Consider the following 18,391-nt stretch of genomic DNA (forward strand, 5'->3'; position numbering starts at 1 on the left):
CAGTAAAGATATTTTCATTAAAGGGAAAAAAACCCAGTACATTTAAAACTGTTAATCAAATTATTTGGTACAAAAGCATGAGAATAAGCTTGACCAACAAGGTAAGATATATCATAAATTTTAACATACATTTGCTGGAGATATCATCCAATTATTCATCGCATTGATATAAAAAAATTTTTAAATAGGGGTTGCATTTTATGGGTTGCATGAGGATGAAATGTCATTAAAATTATGCCAGAACTTTTTGCTGACTCAATAATAGAAATGTTCACATGAACTTCATGATTATCCATTAATAAAAGAAATGGTTATTCAACCAAAGGTCGTACATTAGAAGGAGCACCATTCAGGATCCATTTCTTAAATTTAGCACATGGAAATATAAGTAATTGTGGGATGTTATTTCCAGTAGCATTAATGGCTGTAATGACTGTTGCACTGTTGCCTCATTCTGCACTAGTCATACTTCCAACTTGTTTTTTGCCTTTTGAAGTTATGATTTTTGGTGGTATGTGAACTGTGGAAAATCCTGTTGCATTACAGTTTTAAATGTTTGATTGTTCAAAATGATAACATACTAAAACATTTTTATAGCTTTTATATAATTCTTATGATTTCTTTATTGAATGCATAAGATCTACCAAGATACATTAGCTGTGGTTCATGTAAAATAACTTATCATTACATCTTCTTGAAAAAAATATCAACCTTGCTCCTTCACGTTTTAAACAAAAACATATTAACAGAAATGATTATACATTTTTCTGCTCTTACTTCCTTATGGCTGTATAGAAGTTAAGTAAAGCTAAATAATCATTAAAACTGATCATCAGGCAATTACAAATAAGTAAATGAATTTTATGATAATTTTCATAGAATTTGCCTTTTAAAGTTCGCAAAATATCAAAGTGCAACATGGACCAGTCAAAGGTACAACATCCCACGCTGGTCAAAGGTACTTGTGATGGGTTTCTTTAACAATTATCATCTAAATCCCCATTTAGGTTAAGAAATTATCACCTAAGCTTTCCCGTAGCATAAAAAAAAGATGTTGGTTAATGTTGATAATATCATGCATTAACCAAACAACAATTTATGACGGTTTTATTATCAAAACAAGTTTAACACAAATATTTACTTTTTAAGAGCCAAAAATTATAATTTCTCGTGGATCAATACAATCTATCTTAAAAAGAGTCGTCATAGACTAATATTTCAAACAGCACTTCATGTTTTTTCAAAATGATAATAGTAGGCCAACAGGAAAAAGTGACTAAAGGTACAACGTGGTCAAAGGTACAACAGGTTCCCCTACTTTTTCAGAAATATTTGAAAAGTGTTTAAAACTAATGTATAACTGAACTATTAGCAAGATGGAAAAGACATACAAATTCGTGCCTTTACTGATTCCTCATTTGAATGTGTAGAACTAAAAAGGTGAAAAAAATGGGAAAATATCTTTTGGAAAAATAGCAACAAAATGTAAACTTCCCAAGTCCGCAGTGCAGAGTATCACAGAAAGGTATAAGAAAACTGGATAGTTGCAGCGCCTCCAAAGAAAAGGCAGCAAATAGAATTTCATCTTGAAATATTAAAGAAAGTAAAGATACATCGTGCGACACAATTAACTGCATTTACAAAAAAGTTTGAAAAGTTTTTATTTAAAATTTGTATGGTTCTTCATAAGATTTTGCCTCAAAAGCGCTCCATACTAAAAAATCCATTGGATTAAGGTCCGGACTTGATTAAATACGATGAAGTCTGAGAAGTTCTGACGGGTCCATAATAAGATTGGTCCCAAGGTGAAGCAGGAGTCTTCAGGATATTCAAAATATAGTAAAAACTAAAACTTCTAGTGCCAGTCTACAATTGCAAGAGTACTAAAAAAGTACAACTTGAAGAGCTTTTACTCTATCAAGAAGCCATACATCGAGAAATCAGAAAACACTGTTGAAGCTTTTTCTAAATTTTATATCTTTGAATCTGATGGCAATAGGCAAGTTTGGAGAAGTTGGCGGAGAAGCTAGTGGAGCATGGAAAAAGAATGGATAAGCTCTAAAATTAAAAAATGTAAACTTAACGACGAGTTATGGGGTTCTATGGCTGGGTCTGGGGTTGGCAGCATCGAATTTAACAATGTAACCAAGAAGAAAGAAGTATATCTTGAGATTTTGCAAAATAAACTCCAAGATTTAGCAAGAAAATTGGGACTAGAATGAAGATACACCTTCTAGGAGGATAATGATCCAAACAAATCGCAGGTATTATTAAAAACTATTATCAGTGAAATAAGATAAACAGACTGGTCAACTCAATCTATCAACTAAAATCTCATCGAGCATATTTAAGATTTTATCAACAACGCCATTCATTAAAATTCCCCAAAAATAAAGATGACCTCACAAAAAGATTTTCTGAAGCCTGGGACAACATGAGTCTTAAAGTCACCCAGAATTTAGAAAAATTCGATATATAATCAAATGTTAGCAGTCATTAAGTGTGGCCAAATGTGTTCCAAATGTGTTCCAAGTGTGGCCAAACGAAGTGTTCAAATAATTGCTTACTAATTGATTAAATTAAATATTTAAAAAGAAAAAATGACATCGTATGATTAAAGTTGACGTATAAAAATTGAATTGCTATAAATATATACATAGTTTATAATATAATATATAAATATGTATATAAATTATAATAATAACGGATATTAACGATAAACCCGACATATCCCCCTTCTCCCTTATTAAGATTCCAAAGATATGGCAACCTATCCTTTATTTTCATATGGCAAACCTCTCCTAGATAAAAGTCACAGATTGGGACCCGATTAATTGAAACACTTTTCCTAAAGAATCACATCAAGTAAGGGTTGACTTGTCAAACATTTGCATGAACCATTGTCCAGCTTTAGGAACAATTTATTAATTGATTTGTTTTACGTCACAAAGTAAAATGTTCAAAAAGAAACTTTAGGTTTAAAAAATAAGAGGCACTCATTGTTAACCGTATGAGCCTTAATTTCAAAACAAGTTTAATATCACTAGCTTTAACGCGAGCACAGAAATTATTACTCTTATAACTCCGATAAACGAGCGTGTCTTTTTAAAAAAAAACACAAAAAAAGCGAACAAATAACAAAAAAAGAAAAAAAACCTCGTCTGATTTTGTTTAAAAATGACGATGGTGTAAAAACTAGCTCTTGAGCTCTATTTCATCAATATGTTTCGAGAAATCATTGTAAGATAATTATCATTCTTCTTTACTTAGGCCTTCTTTAAGACCACCTCTGTTGTAGCAATATTCTATTCACAGTTTTAGTTAAATTTTAAACTTTTTTTTTTTTTTTTTTTTTTTTTGGATATTCATAATTTTTTTACCACGGACATTTGGACAAGAGTATTTTACAGTATGCTGACTGTAGTTTTAAAAACAAAAGCCGTTTTCCGAATAGAGATATTCAAAATAGAAAGTTTCAAAATGGCAGATATCCAAAATGGAAGTTTAATCACGGCGCACTTTCTGCCGAATATAACTATCATGTTTATTTAATAATGATGTCTGACTGGTTGCTGTAAAAATCATTAAAAGCTGATCTTTCATTGTCATTAATTTTGTTAGGCAAATTCTAAGTTTTTTCTTATCTACTTAGATTTTTGTATATGAACAAACAAATATGTATATATATATATAAATATATATATGTTTACTTATTTATTCTGTTGTTATCCTTTGTCTACTAAAGACAAAAAAAAAAAAAAATTATGGGATTGTAGTATAATAGGAAAATTACTGTTTCTATTCTGCTATATACACCATAGTTATCCTACTTATATACACTATAGCTAGTTTGCAGAAAATGTGATTTTGAACTTAATGTTTAATTACAGATTTAATTTTATATAACATTTTCAAAGTATGTTTCATTCTTTTTATGTTATATTCTGTGCAGTTCTATGTAACGAGTTCTCTTTTTAATATTATGATCAACTGTATTTTAGTTGCCTAAATAATTTCTGTCTTCTACTTACACAGTTATGTTTGTATATAAGTTTTATGTGAAATCAATTTTACAAACAACTCCTTAGTTAATTTGTCTTTCATCTTAGCATGATAAATTATTTCTATTAATTGGATACCCTGTTCTATAACAGTCTGCTTCTAGATTTGCATAAATTTAATAAAGTTTAATAAATTTAATAAATTTTATGGAATCAGATGTCTGCTTTGATCTTACTTCATCATAGCATTTAGTCATTGTTGATTATACAGTTTATAAATAAAAGAAATACAGAAGTATATATATATATATATATATATATATATATATATATATATATATATATATATATATATATATATATATATATATATACATATATATATATATACATATATATATATATATATATATATATATATATATATATATATATATATATATATATATATATATATATATATATATATATCTGTGTGTGAGTACATGTGGTTGTGTATATGTATTTATCTGTGTGTGTGTATGTATGTATGTATGTATGTATGTATGTATGTATGTATGTATGTATGTATGTATGTATGTATGTATGTATGTATGTATGTATGTATGTATAAATGTATGCATGTATGTATGTGTGTGTATGTATGTGTATGTGTGTATATATATATATACACACATAAACATATATATATAATTTAGATTTAATTTAGTTTGTTTAGTTTTAAACAATTCAAAGTATGACAGAGGAACATTCATGTCCAAAAAAACAACCTACATTTGCACAGAAACCTGATCTTGATAAAAGGTATATATATATATATCCTGTTAGTTAATTTTAACATTCTGTTTTATCCAATTGTCTATCTTTATGTCACTTATTACAACAATACATAAGTTCAATTCACTGTGGCTTAAAGGCAGATCTCAATTCACAATAACCTGCTATATGGTCCATTTTTTAGTTGTTTATATCCAATAGTAATTTTATGAGTATGAATAACAAAACAACAACAATAATAATGATAATAATAATAATGATGATGGTGATGATAATAATAATAATAGATATAATAATAATGATAATAATGATAATAATAATGATAATAATAATGATAATAATAATGATAATAATAATAATAATAATAATAATAATAATAATAATAATAATAATAATAATAATAATAATAATAATAATAATAATAATAATAATAATAATAATAATAATAATAATAATAATAATAATAATAATAATAATAATAATAATAATAATAATAATAATAATAATAATAATAATAATAATAATAATAATAATAATAATAATAATAATAATAATAATAATAATAATAATAATAATAATAATAATAATAATAATAATAATAATAATAATAATAATAATGATAATCATAATGATAATAATAATAATAATAATAATGATAATCATAATGATAATAATAATGATAATAATAATGATAATAATAATGATAATAATAATAATAATAATAATAATAATAATAATAATAATAATAATAATAATAATAATAATAATAATAATAATAATAATAATAATAATAATAATATAAAAATTAGGCTGTGACAATTCCCGTTTTCCGGGAAACGAAAGCGGGAATTTCCGGGAACGGGATTCATTTCCCGGACTTGGAAAAAAACGGGAACGGGAATTCCCGTTCCCGTATTTTAAAAAGCGGGAACGGGAAAATCCCGTTCCTGTTCCCGTTTTTCACCTGGAACGTCTAATATTTCCTGGTTTTTTTTCCTGCTTTTTTTTTTCTTTTTTTTTCCTGGTTATATAATTTGTTTGTTTTTTTTGTGGTTTATTTTGGTTTAGGTGTTTGTTTTTTTTTGGATTCTTTTTTATTTTTTTTTTTTATTTTTTAAATTTATTAACTTAACAACATAGAAGACTTTTACAACATAGAAGATTTTTACAACATAGAAGACACACAGGGGAGTTTTAATAAAAGCTATGTACCTAAAAAAAAAAAAGGAAAAAAGGTTAATTCTAACTAATAACTTATATTCAAAGGAAAATAAGGTAATTAACAAGAAAGATACCAAAGATATGAAGAAAGTTAGTAAAGAAAAGACGCAAGTTAGCAAAGAAAAGAAGAAATTAGTAAAGAAAAGAAAAAAGTTAATAAAGAAAAGAAGAAAGTTAGTAAAGAAAAGACGAAAGTTAGTAAAGAAAAGAAGAAGTTAGTAAAGAAAAGAAAAAATTAGTAAAGAAATGAAGAAAGTTAGTAAAGAAAAGACGAAAGTTAGTAAAGAAAAGAAGAAATTAGTAAAGAAAAGAAGAAAGTTAGTAAAGAAACGAAGAAAGTTAGTAAAGAAAAGAAGAAAATTAGTAAAGAAAAGAAGAAAGTTAGTAAAGAAAAGAAGAAGTTAGTAAAGAAAAGACGAAAGTTAGTAAAGAAACGAAGAAAGTTAGTAAAGAAAAGAAGAAAGTTAGTAAAGAAAAGACGAAAGTTAGTAAAGAAAAGAAGAAGTTAGTAAAGAAAAGAAGAAAGTTAGTAAAGAAAAGAAGAAATTAGTAAAGAAAAGAAAAAATTAGTAAAGAAAAGAAGAAAGTTAGTAAAGAAACGAAGAAAGTTAGTAAAGAAAAGACGAAAGTTAGTAAAGAAAAGAAGAAATTAGTAAAGAAAAGAAGAAAGTTAGTAAAGAAACGAAGAAAGTTAGTAAAGAAAAGAAGAAAATTAGTAAAGAAAAGAAGAAAGTTAGTAAAGAAAAGAAGAAGTTAGTAAAGAAAAGACGAAAGTTAGTAAAGAAACGAAGAAAGTTAGTAAAGAAAAGAAGAAAGTTAGTAAAGAAAAGACGAAAGTTAGTAAAGAAAAGAAGAAGTTAGTAAAGAAAAGAAGAAAGTTAGTAAAGAAAAGAAGAAATTAGTAAAGAAAAGAAAAAATTAGTAAAGAAAAGAAGAAAGTTAGTAAAGAAACGAAGAAAGTTAGTAAAGAAAAGAAGAAAGTTAGTAAAGAAAAGAAGAAAGTTAGTAAGGAAAAGAAGAAAGTTAGCAAAGAAAAGAAGAAAGTTAGCAAAGAAACGAAGACAGTAAACTACTTAAAAAAATTATAATTAGGTCTTAAACCTAATTATAATTTTAAATTATTATAATATTTATATATATTTACCTTATAGTTATAGTAGTTTGTTCCTAGTATTAGTACCAAATTTATAACATAAATCTTAAAATCTTAAAATAAACGGGAATATATGCGCGCAAATCATAAAATAGCGGGAATCCCGTAAAAAAGCGGGAAACTTGGTAAAATGCGGGAAACTTGTAAAAATACGGCTTTTCCCGTATTTCTTATATTATATTATAATATATAAATATATATATTATAATATATAAATATATAAATATGTATATATATAATATATAAATATATATATTACATATATAATATATATATAATATATATATATTATATCATAATATATAAATATATATATATTATATATTATAATATAATAATTACGGGAAAACCCCGTAACATCGAATGACGTACGGGAACAGGAACGGGAATTTCCTGTTCCCGTATTTTATTTATTACGGGAACAGGATCCCGTTCCCGTATTTTAAATACCAAAAGCAGGAACAGGATCCCGCTCCCGTAGTTCCCGTAAATACGGGAACTTGGCGCACTCTAATAAAAATAATAATAATAATAATAATAATAATAATAATAATAATAATAATAATAATAATAATAATAATAATAATAATAATAATAATAATAATAACAAAAATAACAAAAATAAAAATAGTAATAGTAATAAAAAGTACAGAAAGAAAAACTTATGGTATAAATGACTATAATTTTTTGTTTTAATTTTGTTGTAATCATTTTATACATTGTTATTGTTTTTATGTTATAATTAAAAGTAGTTGTTGACATTAATATTTAAAATTTACTTACTTTTTAGAAATAATTTTACACATTGAATTTCAAAATTCTGCTTTTTTCTATTTTTCTTTTTTTATTACATTATTATATTTTTTTAGTCATTACTTTTGTTAGTAATTACTTGTTGTTTTTTTTAACTTTTACTGAAGCCATATGAACAGTGTCAATGGAATGTTGAATGAAGGATTGGAACTGGTAACTTTTTATTTATTATTAGAAGTTTTAAGATGTAAATATAAGAATCATCTTAATATAATCGTTATATATAATCATCTTAATTCTTTTGTTAATTCTTTTGTTAAAAATAATAAACACAATACACCGAATTGGTAATAAAAAGTAATTTTTTTATGAATATTTAAGTTTTAAAAAATTTTAAAAATTCAGTCTTATAATTAAAATTTAATCCAAAATTTTGATATGAGGTTTTACGAATAAAATTATCTACAAATTATATTTTCTCATATTATTTACAACCTAAAAATAATATTAGCATATTAATACCAAGGGTTACAGACATGGTTATAGCATTTAGTAAAATCACAATATACAATAATCTATGCGGAAAATATGCAATATACAGATAAATATACAAATAAAATCACAATATATGGATCTATGTGTAATTATATATGTATGAATAATATACATTTGTATATTATACATATATAATTACACATAGATCAGGGAAATTCAAGTTGTCCATTACAAGTAACTACAAATTTTGCAATATCATTGATGAGTGTTTCTCTATATTCAATGTTACAAGATTGCCTCAACTTCCCTTTAATTCTCAAAATTCTTAAATTTCAAAATGTTCCTGATTCATTGTAATCCTTAGATTTGTTTTATATGAAAAATTTTTTCTTGAGTAGTTGAGTAGGGCCATTGCCATTTGGTATGCTGTCTTCAAAACCTGAAAACCTATGGTAATTATTTTGAAAATCAGATAACTGGGTTTTAAATCATTTTTTATATTAAGGTAGGGGTAAGGGTTAGGCAACTACTGCCTAAACACCTGTGGCTGTACCAATCATTCAGGCTATGTATTTGTATATTCTAACTTTTTATGTGTTGATTTTTCAATGTAGAATACTTTTTTTTTATCAGCATGAAAAGTAAAAGTTGTTTGAAATTTTAATTAATTTAACTCCCAATTTTTGTTTGAGAAATTGTTATAAAATTTGTTAAAAACTGGATGTGATTTGAGTTTTCATTATAAAAATAAAAAAAAAATTTTAGCAAATATTAAGTTCTAAAATTAAAATTAATTTTTTGAAATTTTACTTTTTTTTATTTTTATTTTTTTAAATTTTTGAGTAACTTGAAGTATAAAGTTGTAGAAAGTAAATAAAAGTTTTTTAACATTCACAATTATTCTCAATTTGTTTATAAATAAAATCATTATTAAATGTGATTTTCAAATTAGAAAATAATTTACTATTTCTTTAAGATTAACAACCTTTCAGTGAAATTTCATGTTAAATAAAAATACAACAGAATAGTTGATAACTATGTTGTAATAAATAAATGATATTTTTCATCATAATTTTGAGAGTTCTAGAAAAGTTGCAGATTTTTGAAAATGTTTTTTTTTTTCTTTTTGGAATTTCAAACATCATTTTAATGAATAACATAGATAGAATTTTTTATTCATAAATTTAAAACATTTTTTTTTGTCAGGTAATGGATTCAGTAAACAATTCACCTGAAAGTTTTTCAGGAAACACAAGTTCACAAGAATTTGACCCTATATCACCATCCAAAGATGATGAGATGTAATTATATTATTAAAGTATTATGTGTGTACTGATGTTTTTAACTAGTTACATGTTGCTTATACAAAATTGATATAATTAAAAAAATCAATCAAAATGCAGTTTGTAAAATTTTATTTTTCTATAGAACCCATGAAGTTTGTGCTCTGTGCAACTGTGGGTACGAAATGACATTAATACTTGGGCAATTAACTCGTTATAGAGTATCACAAAGTACTCTTAAAAAAAGTGACAAAATTAAAAATGAAGTTCCAAAAGAGGATATAGAAATGTACACCTCAGACACTTTAAATAATAAAAAGGAAATAAAGGAGAAAGTTTTTCATAAGCGTCGACGCAGGAAGCAAAGTATTGATAATGATTTAAATCTGCCTCCTGATATGACTGCCTTTGGCACAGCAACAATGCAAGATTTTACTGAAGTTTTGGATAATGACGGTTTTCTATGGGCACATCATTGCTGTGCGGCTTGGTCTGCAGGTGTTTGTCAAACTGATTCATATGATTTAGAAAATGTTGATAAAGCAATTGCTAAAGCTCTTGTTAAGGTATTTGTTGCTTCTTGTTTCAACATTATTTTCATAAAACAAATGAGCATGGCAAGTTTTGATTTTAAAATTTGTTTTCCTTAATATGATTTTTTAAAAATTTTTTTGAAGTTCGTAGAACCTAACTATTGTTTTAATTTGATTTCTCTGAACAGAAATGCAGCCATTGTTTTCGATTTGGAGCAAGTGTGGAGTGCCAAGTGCAAAGATGTAGCAAGCTTTTTCATTATCCTTGTTGTGCTAGTGCTGGAGCATTTCAGAACATAACCAGTATGATCCTTCTATGTCCAGAACACTTAGATAGATCAGAAAAATTGAGTAAGGTTTTTTTTTTTTTAATTTTTTTTCTTTTTTTTTTTAATTTCATTTAAAATTTATATATTTAAAAATTAATAAAGCATGGTTAATGTAAAAACAAAAACACATCAAACATCAACACCCTAATATCAGGCTGTTGATATTAGTTTTGAGGTTTTTAAAATTGATTTCAATAACTGGACTATTTTATTTTTTACACAGCTATACAGATAAAAAATTGAGAACATGAAAAAAGCTGTTCTCACATATTTTGAGGTGCTAAAAACAAAATAACATTTAAAAATATATATTAGTTTTAGTTTCTAAGGTATAAGTAATCATTTAATGATGTAAAAGTTATAAAACGCATGATGCAACTTTTGCTATAGACTACATAATTTAGTATTGGTGACCAATAAAAAATCTTAACGTGGACCAATGCAGTTTCATAAAGGTCATTCTATGGCAACCTGAAAGTGTTTGCTATCTTACTTGGTCTTCAGGGTGGTTTTTATCTTAATTGGTATTGTTGCTTCTTATGTGAATGGGGCAGTTGTACAAAAGAGTTCTATCAAAATAGATCAGCCACAAGGGAATGGTTAAAAAACTCATTCAGTTCTTCAAACATTTTGTTTGTAACATGTCTTTTAAAATTCATTTTCTTGACTCTAATCTGAATTTCTATACACTAAATTGTGTAGCTGTGAGTGGCAGCATGTGAAGTGCTTCAAGATGTTACAGCTATAGAAAAAAGATATTGAGGTAAATAGAGACCATCAATGCTTGCAAATTACTGGTGGACAATTCAAGAGATTCTTTCCTTGTATGCAAAAAATAAGTAAATAATTCAAGAAAAGAAAAAGGAATACAAATTGAAGACATTTTAAAGTTTTACTAATATAATTTTTCTTAAAAAACAAAAACATTTACTTATTACCTTTAGTTGGAAAACATTTTTCCTTTTTCATGGAAACATTAAAACCAACTAAAAAAATTATTGTTATATTTCAAAATGTGGCATCATTAAGAAATGGCACATTTCATTTATAACAATAAATTTTTGAAATATAACAATAAATTTTTGAAATATAACAATAAACTTTTCAAAATTTGTAGAACTATTATTATCAAACACTAATCTACTAAGTATTTTGTAGCTGAAATCCTTAAAAGTTTATATAAGTTGGCAAGCATTTAGTTTTTTTTTTGCTGTATTTATTTCACAGTTGTTCATATTGAAGGTTTAAAAAATTAGAGTTAATAGAAATAGTAATTTGAATTGAAAATTATTTTATATTTGAATTAAATTTTTTTCAATTAAAACAATAATGTAAACACATTAGAGTAATTTTTCAGTTGATGCTGACGCATTTTGTGATACTTGTCAAAAATCTGATAACATGCAATCTCAGCTGTTCTGCACAAGCTGTGGGCGTCATTTCCATAGTTACTGTGTTGAGATGAATATTCCAATAACTCCTGTTGTTCGAATGGGATGGCAATGCTCATACTGCAAAGTATGCCAAGGTTGCAAACAACCAGGTGATGAAGAAAAAATGCTGTGTTGTGATCAATGTGATAAAGGCTACCATATTTATTGCTTAAATCCCCCAATATCTATGGTTCCCAAGTCAGTTTGGAAGTGTGTCAGTTGTCGTAAATGTAGTGATTGTGGATCATCAAAACCAGGTTCTGGTCCTTCATGCAGGTGGCATAATAATTTCTCACTATGTGATCGCTGCTATCAGCAAAGAAAAAAGGGTCAAAGTTGTCCAGTATGCAAGCGTGCTGTAAGGCTATTCAACAATGGTGATGCATTACAATGCAAAAAATGTTTTAAATGTGTACATGGGGAATGTCACACACCTTTGGATGATGGTAGTGAATACATTTGTCCAGAGTGCATTGAAGGAGATAGGTATATGAAAGCTGATAGTTATGAGGTAAATATGATCTTTTATTTGTTTGAATATAAATTGAGTTATAACAGTTTTTGTTATTACAGATTTTGCTGTGTATTTTTTATTTTCAAAAATATAATATTTTAAAGTGTAAAAAAATAAATATTTATACATGGTTAAACATAGTTTTCATATTGAATTAAACTTGATATATTTGTAAAAGTATATTACTATAATGTTTCTGGTTGCTTTAGTTTATTTAACAACATATTAGTAATTACATGTAGATAATCCTGGCCAAGACTCATTAATATACCAGAAATGTTTAAACTCATAAATGTATGTAAATTATCACAGTCAACTCTTATGGAGTTGCATGACCCTAGTCTCACTGGTTATGATCTTGTCATTATAAGCTAAACTATGGCTACATTTTTTTATTGTAATTTTTTCATTTAATTTATTTAGATAATAGATTTTTAATCTGAATTTCTTAGATTAAAAAAATGCATTTGAATATTGTGTTTTATAAACTTACAAAAAAAACATTTTGCAGAATGAATCTAATTCCTGGTACGATCAAGATTTACTTTCATCAGGCCAGAAAGTGGTGTCTATTGAAGAAGCGGAACTTTTTTCCTTGGCTGCATCAAGCAATTTTATAGATTCATGTTTGAACTTAGACACTGAAATTAAAGTTTATTCTGGTGATGAACAAAAATTTGATGGAAAAGAGAGTGAATCAAAATTTGATGAAAAAGAGAGCGAGTCAACGATAGATTCTCCTTACAGTAGCAGTCTTATAAGTGATAGTTACCAAAGTGCGCAATCATTTCGAGGTCGAGGAAGAGGCCATGAGCAAAAATTGAAGAGAAGTTTTAAGGTAAAAACTTTTCTTTTTTTCTGTAACCCTTTTCATTTAATACATACAGCATTATATGAGCATTATACTATGTTGAATGATCTTTTTATAGCCTAACCTTGTTAAAGATTAAACTATAAAATAAGAAAACAAAAAGGGAGCAAATAGTGATACTTGCAAAAAGAAAACAGATTCCAGCATTTTATTATTGAAAGTTTTGAAAAGGTGCAAATCAAATAGTTTTGTTTTGCTGAAATAAAGATCATAAATGGTCTTCTGAGCCTTCTTACTTGTAAACTTATATTTATCTTATAACTTATGTATGTTTTATCTTTAATTTTATTCATAAAGAGATTTTTCTTTTCTTGATGTTAAATAAAATATATATGGTTCCATGAGGAAGTATCATGCCAATATATAAAAAAATTAAATTGAATGCTTAAATATCAATAGACTTGCATTAATCTTATGTTACACCATGGATTTAATACTGTTTAACTTTTGTTGTAGGATAATTGGATTATAAATCTCAAGTGCCACAAAACTCAACATTGTTTATTATTGTTAGTTGCTTTAAAATAAAATATAAATTTACACCTCAATTATTTTTTTGATGATTTACATCTTGATTGTTGAAACAATTTTTTTTATAAAAGCTACCAATTAATTATATAAGTAGACAAAATTGATGATAAGAAACAATTTAGGTTTAATGAAAATTTAGATTGATAAGGGTTTTAGTTTTGTATATTTAAGTTACAATTTGTCTTACAATACTAAATTTCCTTGTATATAAGTAAAAGCTTCACTAGATTAAATGTAACATCCCAGGATTAGTGTCTTGCAATGATAACACTTTAAGTGTGATATTTCATTTTTGTTTAACCAACAAAGTGACAACCATAAAACAAGAAATGATAGGATACGTTATACAATGTGTGACAGCACTCTCAAAGTACTTTCTAAGTAAATCTAACTTAAAATTAGTTACAAAGATTTTTTTTTTTTTTCAATTCAGATGAATTAACTGTCAATGTTACAATTCAGTTTATTTTGGAAATGTACACACACACACACACACACACACACACACACACACACACACACACACACACACACACACACACACACACACACACACAAAATATTATCTTATTTCACTCTAAGAGTTGAATATGTTAACTGTCATTTTTGTAGAATGATCCATATATTTAAATTATTAAATCTAAAATGTATTTAGAAATCCTTTCGGGGACGTGGACAGTTTAGCAGAAGTCCAAATTACTTGAATGAATCTCAGATCATTTCTCAAGATCCACAGAAGGAGGAAAAAGATGTGGTAGGAATAACGTGTCTGGAATTTTAAAAATAATTTACATACATATTTACATCATCATCATCATCATCATCATCATCATCATCATCATCATCATCATCATCATCATCATCATCATCATCATCATCATCATCATCATCATCATCATCATCATCATCATTCATCATCATCATCATCATCATCATCATCATCATCATCATCATCATCATCATCATCATCATCATCATCATCACTTTTATTATTACCATTTACCCATTTATTATTATCATTACCTTTATTTATGATTACTGACATTTTTTTTAAAGGAGAAAAAGGCACAAAAAAAAACCTTACAATTTTTTTTCTTTTTGACAGTCAAATAACATGAAGTATTCTGACAAAGCTGAAAATGGAATAAGAGCAGAAGAGGAAGAAGAAAATGAAGTTGTTGGTCTTCATTCCACAGTTGTTATAGTTTCAACTCGTGATTCATTCACATTAAAACAAGATATATGTATGTGTTGTGGGAGTTTGGGTAAAGGGAATGAAGGTTACTTAATTGGTTGTGTCCAGTGTGGCCAGTGTTTTCATCCTTTCTGTGTTAATGTCATGGTAATTTTTAAATATTTTCCCATTTTTTAATGATGAAAAAAAAAATATAAACAATAATTGAAAAATTAAATTTGTGTAAAATGAAGTAAAAAGTCTTTTACTTTATTTGTTCACAAAATAAGACCATGTTAAAATTATGGGTCAACTTTTACTTTAACCAAAGAAAATAAACTATTTTATGTACTCCAAAATTCAATCTGAGCCTTACTTGAATATCTGTACTTACTGTCTGTAAGCTTGCAATATATCAGTTAATTGCTTATTTAAGAAAGATTAGTTAAAAAAAATTTTTTAATTAACTTACTTTTTGCTGTCTAATCCTATTTCCTATCTTTTACAACTTTTTTAAAGATCAATGAAGTTATATTAACACGGGGATGGAGGTGTTTGGACTGTTCTGTTTGTGAAGGATGTGGAAGGAATTCAGATGAGGGGCACCTATTGTTGTGTGATGTCTGTGATATAAGTTTTCACACATATTGTCTGGATCCTCCTTTAGAAGAAGTTCCTATTGGTGGTTGGAAATGTCAATGGTAATTTTTATTTATTTAAATAAAGTTAATGTAAAAATCTTGTTATTGCTACCAAGTATTTTCTCTGAAATTTTTAGGGCTGGCAAACTAAAGCACCAAAATCAAAAGTTTCATTTTTTTATTTTATTATGTATCTAATTTCTGTAAATATACAAATGTACTAAAGCAATAGCATCTGTAAATCTATGAAATTTGCAAGTGTTTTTTTTAAATCTCAATTAGTGAATTTAATAATTTAAAATAATAATTAAGTTTTTTCGTCTCTCGTGTAAAGTTAGTCAGTTTGACTTATGTTGTAGTCTGTCTACCCTAGCTTTATTTTTTTTAACTTTTTTATATTTATTATATAGGTGTGTAGTCTGTGAGGACTGTGGCAGTAAAGATGCTGGTTTTAATAACTTATGGATGGCTAACTATACTCAATGTGGTCCTTGCTCTAGTGAGCAATACTGTTCAATTTGTTCATATGCATATGAGCCTAACAATCTAGTAATTCAATGTGAAAAATGTAACAGGTAATTTTGTTATTGTTAAAACCTAAACAGTGTTATTATCATGCATAAACCTTTTAGTAAGCCTCTTAAGCAGGCCCAAAATAGTTTTTCAAGTTTGGTACAGGTACCCAAGTGGTTAGGTTTATTAAATATGCTAATTTAAATAAAAATATGAAAATATGTAAGATGAAAATCATTTTGTATTAGCTGCAAATATTTTTGATACAGACATGTTTCAAATGAAATATTTTTCATGCAAACAAAATAGAAAGCTTCAAAATTGCAAGTTCAACTGCAATATATATATTTTTAGTTAAATAATAAAAGTATATTAATAATTTTTATTTCAAAAATGAGGTTAAAAGTATGATACAGTGGGCAATTCATTTTTAAGTTCCAACTTAAAAGACTTAATATTTATGCTTAAAATAATTTATCAGATGTCCTGTTTGGCTTAATAAATAATATGGGTTATGACTTAATTTTTCTCTGTTAATATCTTTTTTTTTTCATTTTTGTGAAACCTACTTTTATCATTATTCTAAACATATTTAATTGCTAAAATTAATGGTTTCTGTTTGTTAGTTATTCTATATTTAAATGAGTCGAGTCATATTACATTCAATTTATTTAAGTTTTGGTTATATGTTTTATATATTTATCATGTATATGTTTATTAGATGGTTGCATGGAGAGTGTGATGGTCTTTATTCAGAAGAAGATGTTGACCTTGCTTGCAATCTTACTTATCATTGTATCAGGTGTCGACCAAAAACAAAACATCTTGGTATTTATACAAACTTAAAGGCAAGCATTATTTCAAAAGTCAGTATAAGAAAAGCTATCTCTTGTCAAAATCAAGTTCAAAGAAAAACAAAACCATTAGTAAGTTTAAAAGCAAAAAAACTTTCTCGTTCTGAACTTAAAGAACAGAAGCGTATTGAGTTAGAAGCAATGCCACTAATACCTCAACATGCAGAAATCAATGAATGCGGAACATTTGCTATTGATCTTAGTAATTTAAAAGCACGATTGCGAATGGATGATATTGAAAAGCCAAACTTTCATTTAACAGAAACTGGTTTAAAGGAGATTAAAACACAAGTTATTAGAGCTCCTATACACAGAACAAATCTTCGTAAAGAACGAAACATTGTAAGAAAGAGAGAGGAAACAAAGACAAATTCAATTATGAGTGAAGAAGTTTCCTGTTCTGTAGATCCTGAAGATCCATCTGCTTCCAATGTATTAGGTGCTCCATTTGATCTTGAAGGTTTAGGTGTAGAAAATGATCTTCTTTCACCTGGCATGCTTTCAGTTAAGCAAGAAGACCTAGACATGGATTTAATGCAGCCTGATACAACACAAGAAATTGACGACTTTTTAAATGATGAGGAAAATGAAGAAAACATTTTTGCTCCTGAACCAGAAGATGTTAATGATCCGGTAAGCTTATAATATCTTACAAGCTTTCAGTTTAAATTTAACTAAAAGCAGGCAACATTACAAAACATTGAAACACTAACACCAAAAATGAAATGAAATTGAAGTAAACAAGTGTACATACTGTGTTGGCCCACCAAATTACAAAGTGTACTGAACAACACTTTTGAATGTAACAAAAAAATATGTCAAAGGGATTAATAATATAAAATTAATTAAAATCTAGATTATAAAGTGGGATTATTACCTCATTTTTGATTAAAAGTAATTATCACTAATAGTCAATACAAGAATTAATTTTTATATTTGCTTCTAGTTTGAGTTCTTTGGTGTCAACCTGTTAGAGAAACATTTGAACATGGAGTTAGAATCTCTTGAAACTTCAACCAATAGTAAACGATTAAAAAAAGAAAAGAAAAAAGAAAGAAGAATGAAGCGAGCTGCAAAACTAGCAGAAGCTGCACGTGTTGCATTTGATACTATGAGAGGACCAAGTGTTCCAGATCCTATGGCTATGACTATACCTATTCAAAAAAAGTCGTAAGTTAATTTTTAATTTTTTTTACTTTATTGATATTAAAACTTGAATATTCTTTTAATCTATGTTTATCCTTTTTGCATGTTTGGTTGAGAATTACCTTACCCCTTGAATAGCCTTTAGGTTATATTGATTCCCCTTGATGGG

The 18,391-nt window shown here is 26.7% G+C and overlaps 1 protein-coding gene and 1 pseudogene across 1 annotated transcript in view; one reads left to right on the forward strand and one right to left on the reverse strand.

The window, feature by feature from the left end:
• LOC149887157 (uncharacterized) overlaps window positions 1-18,391 on the reverse strand; it is a 563,485-nt pseudogene that overhangs the window by 69,803 nt on the left and 475,291 nt on the right.
• LOC145189698 (uncharacterized) overlaps window positions 4,685-18,391 on the forward strand; it is a 30,165-nt gene continuing 16,458 nt past the window's right edge. Inside the window, exons 1-13 of the mRNA XM_090089447.1 lie at window positions 4,685-4,805; window positions 8,073-8,118; window positions 9,607-9,701; window positions 9,829-10,249; window positions 10,405-10,567; window positions 11,903-12,489; window positions 13,004-13,330; window positions 14,550-14,648; window positions 15,000-15,236; window positions 15,588-15,769; window positions 16,120-16,284; window positions 16,944-17,709; window positions 18,023-18,246. Coding sequence (XP_089945573.1) covers window positions 4,738-4,805; window positions 8,073-8,118; window positions 9,607-9,701; window positions 9,829-10,249; window positions 10,405-10,567; window positions 11,903-12,489; window positions 13,004-13,330; window positions 14,550-14,648; window positions 15,000-15,236; window positions 15,588-15,769; window positions 16,120-16,284; window positions 16,944-17,709; window positions 18,023-18,246 — 3,380 coding nt within the window. The 5' untranslated portion in view covers window positions 4,685-4,737. The remainder of the gene's footprint in view (window positions 4,806-8,072; window positions 8,119-9,606; window positions 9,702-9,828; window positions 10,250-10,404; window positions 10,568-11,902; window positions 12,490-13,003; window positions 13,331-14,549; window positions 14,649-14,999; window positions 15,237-15,587; window positions 15,770-16,119; window positions 16,285-16,943; window positions 17,710-18,022; window positions 18,247-18,391) is intronic.

This window comes from Hydra viridissima, unplaced genomic scaffold, assembly GCF_058129835.1.
Source record: "Hydra viridissima isolate aposymbiotic clone 2 unplaced genomic scaffold, HvirCarnegie_v1 scaffold_6, whole genome shotgun sequence".
NCBI lineage: Eukaryota > Metazoa > Cnidaria > Hydrozoa > Anthoathecata > Hydridae > Hydra > Hydra viridissima.